At 51.9% G+C, this 1,757-nt stretch overlaps 1 protein-coding gene across 1 annotated transcript; it reads right to left on the bottom strand.

Annotated features, from left to right (window-relative positions):
- Positions 1-220: 220 nt before the first annotated feature.
- On the bottom strand, positions 221-1,552 carry LOC144149295 (rhythmically expressed gene 2 protein-like). Its single transcript, XM_077680864.1, has one exon. The coding sequence runs from the start codon at positions 1,313-1,315 to the stop codon at positions 551-553; it is 765 nt and encodes a 254-aa protein (XP_077536990.1). The 5' UTR covers positions 1,316-1,552; the 3' UTR covers positions 221-550.
- Positions 1,553-1,757: the final 205 nt, after the last annotated feature.

Below are 1,757 nucleotides of genomic sequence, written 5' to 3'. Positions count from 1 at the left end.
CGCCTCAAAATAAATGACCGGCGTCACTTCTTCATCAAGGATTTTTTTTAACAGTAGGCCACACTCTCAAACGCTCCGAAAGGACCACGCATGCGCGCAGTTTACTGACAGTGCAGCCAGATGGTGCAGCATGCGTCGGAGGCTGTGTGCTCCGTTCGTGTTTCTTTTAATCCCCCCTGTACACTGGCAGCAATGTATGACGCGAGAAATTGGGACAGAATAACAACGTTAAAAATATATTTCAGAGAAGCACAACATCCCACTAGATTGTTCCACACTGCCGTCCTGTTCATACAACTGGTACAATGCAATTGTACGCCTGAGGCCTCCAGGTTGTGGCAGAAATCAAAGCACCATTAGAAATTAAATTCTCGCAACTGTCTACGAACTGTGTCGCATAAACGCACATCTCTATATAAGCTGCGGCTCGCTAACACATGCTGTCACTTGGCTCGTCAGTGACGCAAGTTCCATCTCATCTCACTCGTGGCAGCTACAAAGAACGGCACCTTGGCGCAGCCCCGTCCAACTTCCCGCTGTGTAACAGCTTTCACGTCGCGCAGCGAGACTCTTGCGCGTCCACGACCTTGACAATATCGGTGAGGCGTTGGATCATGTCAGCGGGATCTACGAGGCCGTTAGACGACGCTCGCTGCCTATGCGATTCATCGTTCACGAGAAGCAGGGCGTTCCAGCCGGCACGCTTGGCAGCTAGGTAATCAAGCTCGATGTTGTCGCCCACATGCATAGCGTCGTCGGGCTTCAGGCTCACGTCGCCGCTTGCGCTGACTAAGGCCAGAGAGAAGATGTCCCTAGATGGCTTCTGAACTTTCACCACAGCTGAGGCAATCACGAAATCAAAATAATGCCTAAGTCGAAGAGCGGCAAGGATACTGTCCAGCCGCTCATCACTGTTCGAGATGACACCCAACTTGCGTCCCGACTGCCTGAGCCGCTGAAGCGTTTCAACGGTGCCAGCGTTTGGCGCCCAGCATTCGGACGTCCTGTACGACTCGTAGAGGTGCCCCGCGATGCTTTTCATGAGGGAGTCGCTAATGGTACCCGAGCCGGAGAGCGTTCTGCTCACTAGCTCTGCCCACCACTGCTGTGAAGTCATTCCCGTGTTACTGCCGAAATTCGGATGCTCAGCGGCCAAGCGCTTGAACTCGACCCTGAACCTGGCATTCACATGATGTGGGTCTGCCGAAACACCGTAGAGTTTGGCTACACCAGAATAGGCCTTTCCGACGGACTCTTTGAAGCGCAGAAGAGTGTTCGTTGCATCGAAGGTGATGAGACGCAGGCGCGACACCATGTCGTAGAGGCATATGACACTGTAATTCGCTACGCGAATTCGGACATATAAATACAAGCGAGTTAACTAGGTCGCAGCACAGGCCAGACTTTTAACAGATAATAGCAGTCCGTGTGTAACAAACCGGTGAACACGCCCGTGAACGATTGAAGCCTGCGCACGGTGTAGAGCCTGCGTAACAGCGCGACCGTCAGGCACATGAAACTCTATGGTCAGTCAGGCAGTTTCATCGGTTTCATGCCGCATGCCGCCGCCGTCGCCGCCGTCGCGAACGCCGCCGCCACGGGGTGATGGCGCATGCCGTTACCCCGATTCAAACATGAAGGAAAAAAAATTTCTCCATGGATTCAAAGGAGAGGTCATTCATCATTATCATCAATATTACACAAAAATAAAAACGGAAGTTTGCACTCCTAGTAAAAACAATTTTGAAAATTGTTCG

The sequence above is a fragment of the Haemaphysalis longicornis genome, unplaced genomic scaffold (genome assembly GCF_048455015.1).
Source record: "Haemaphysalis longicornis isolate Haplotype H1 unplaced genomic scaffold, Haemaphysalis longicornis Haplotype H1 scaffold_1, whole genome shotgun sequence".
Classification (NCBI taxonomy): domain Eukaryota; kingdom Metazoa; phylum Arthropoda; class Arachnida; order Ixodida; family Ixodidae; genus Haemaphysalis; species Haemaphysalis longicornis.
This window is presented reverse-complemented; position numbering and strand designations above follow the sequence as displayed.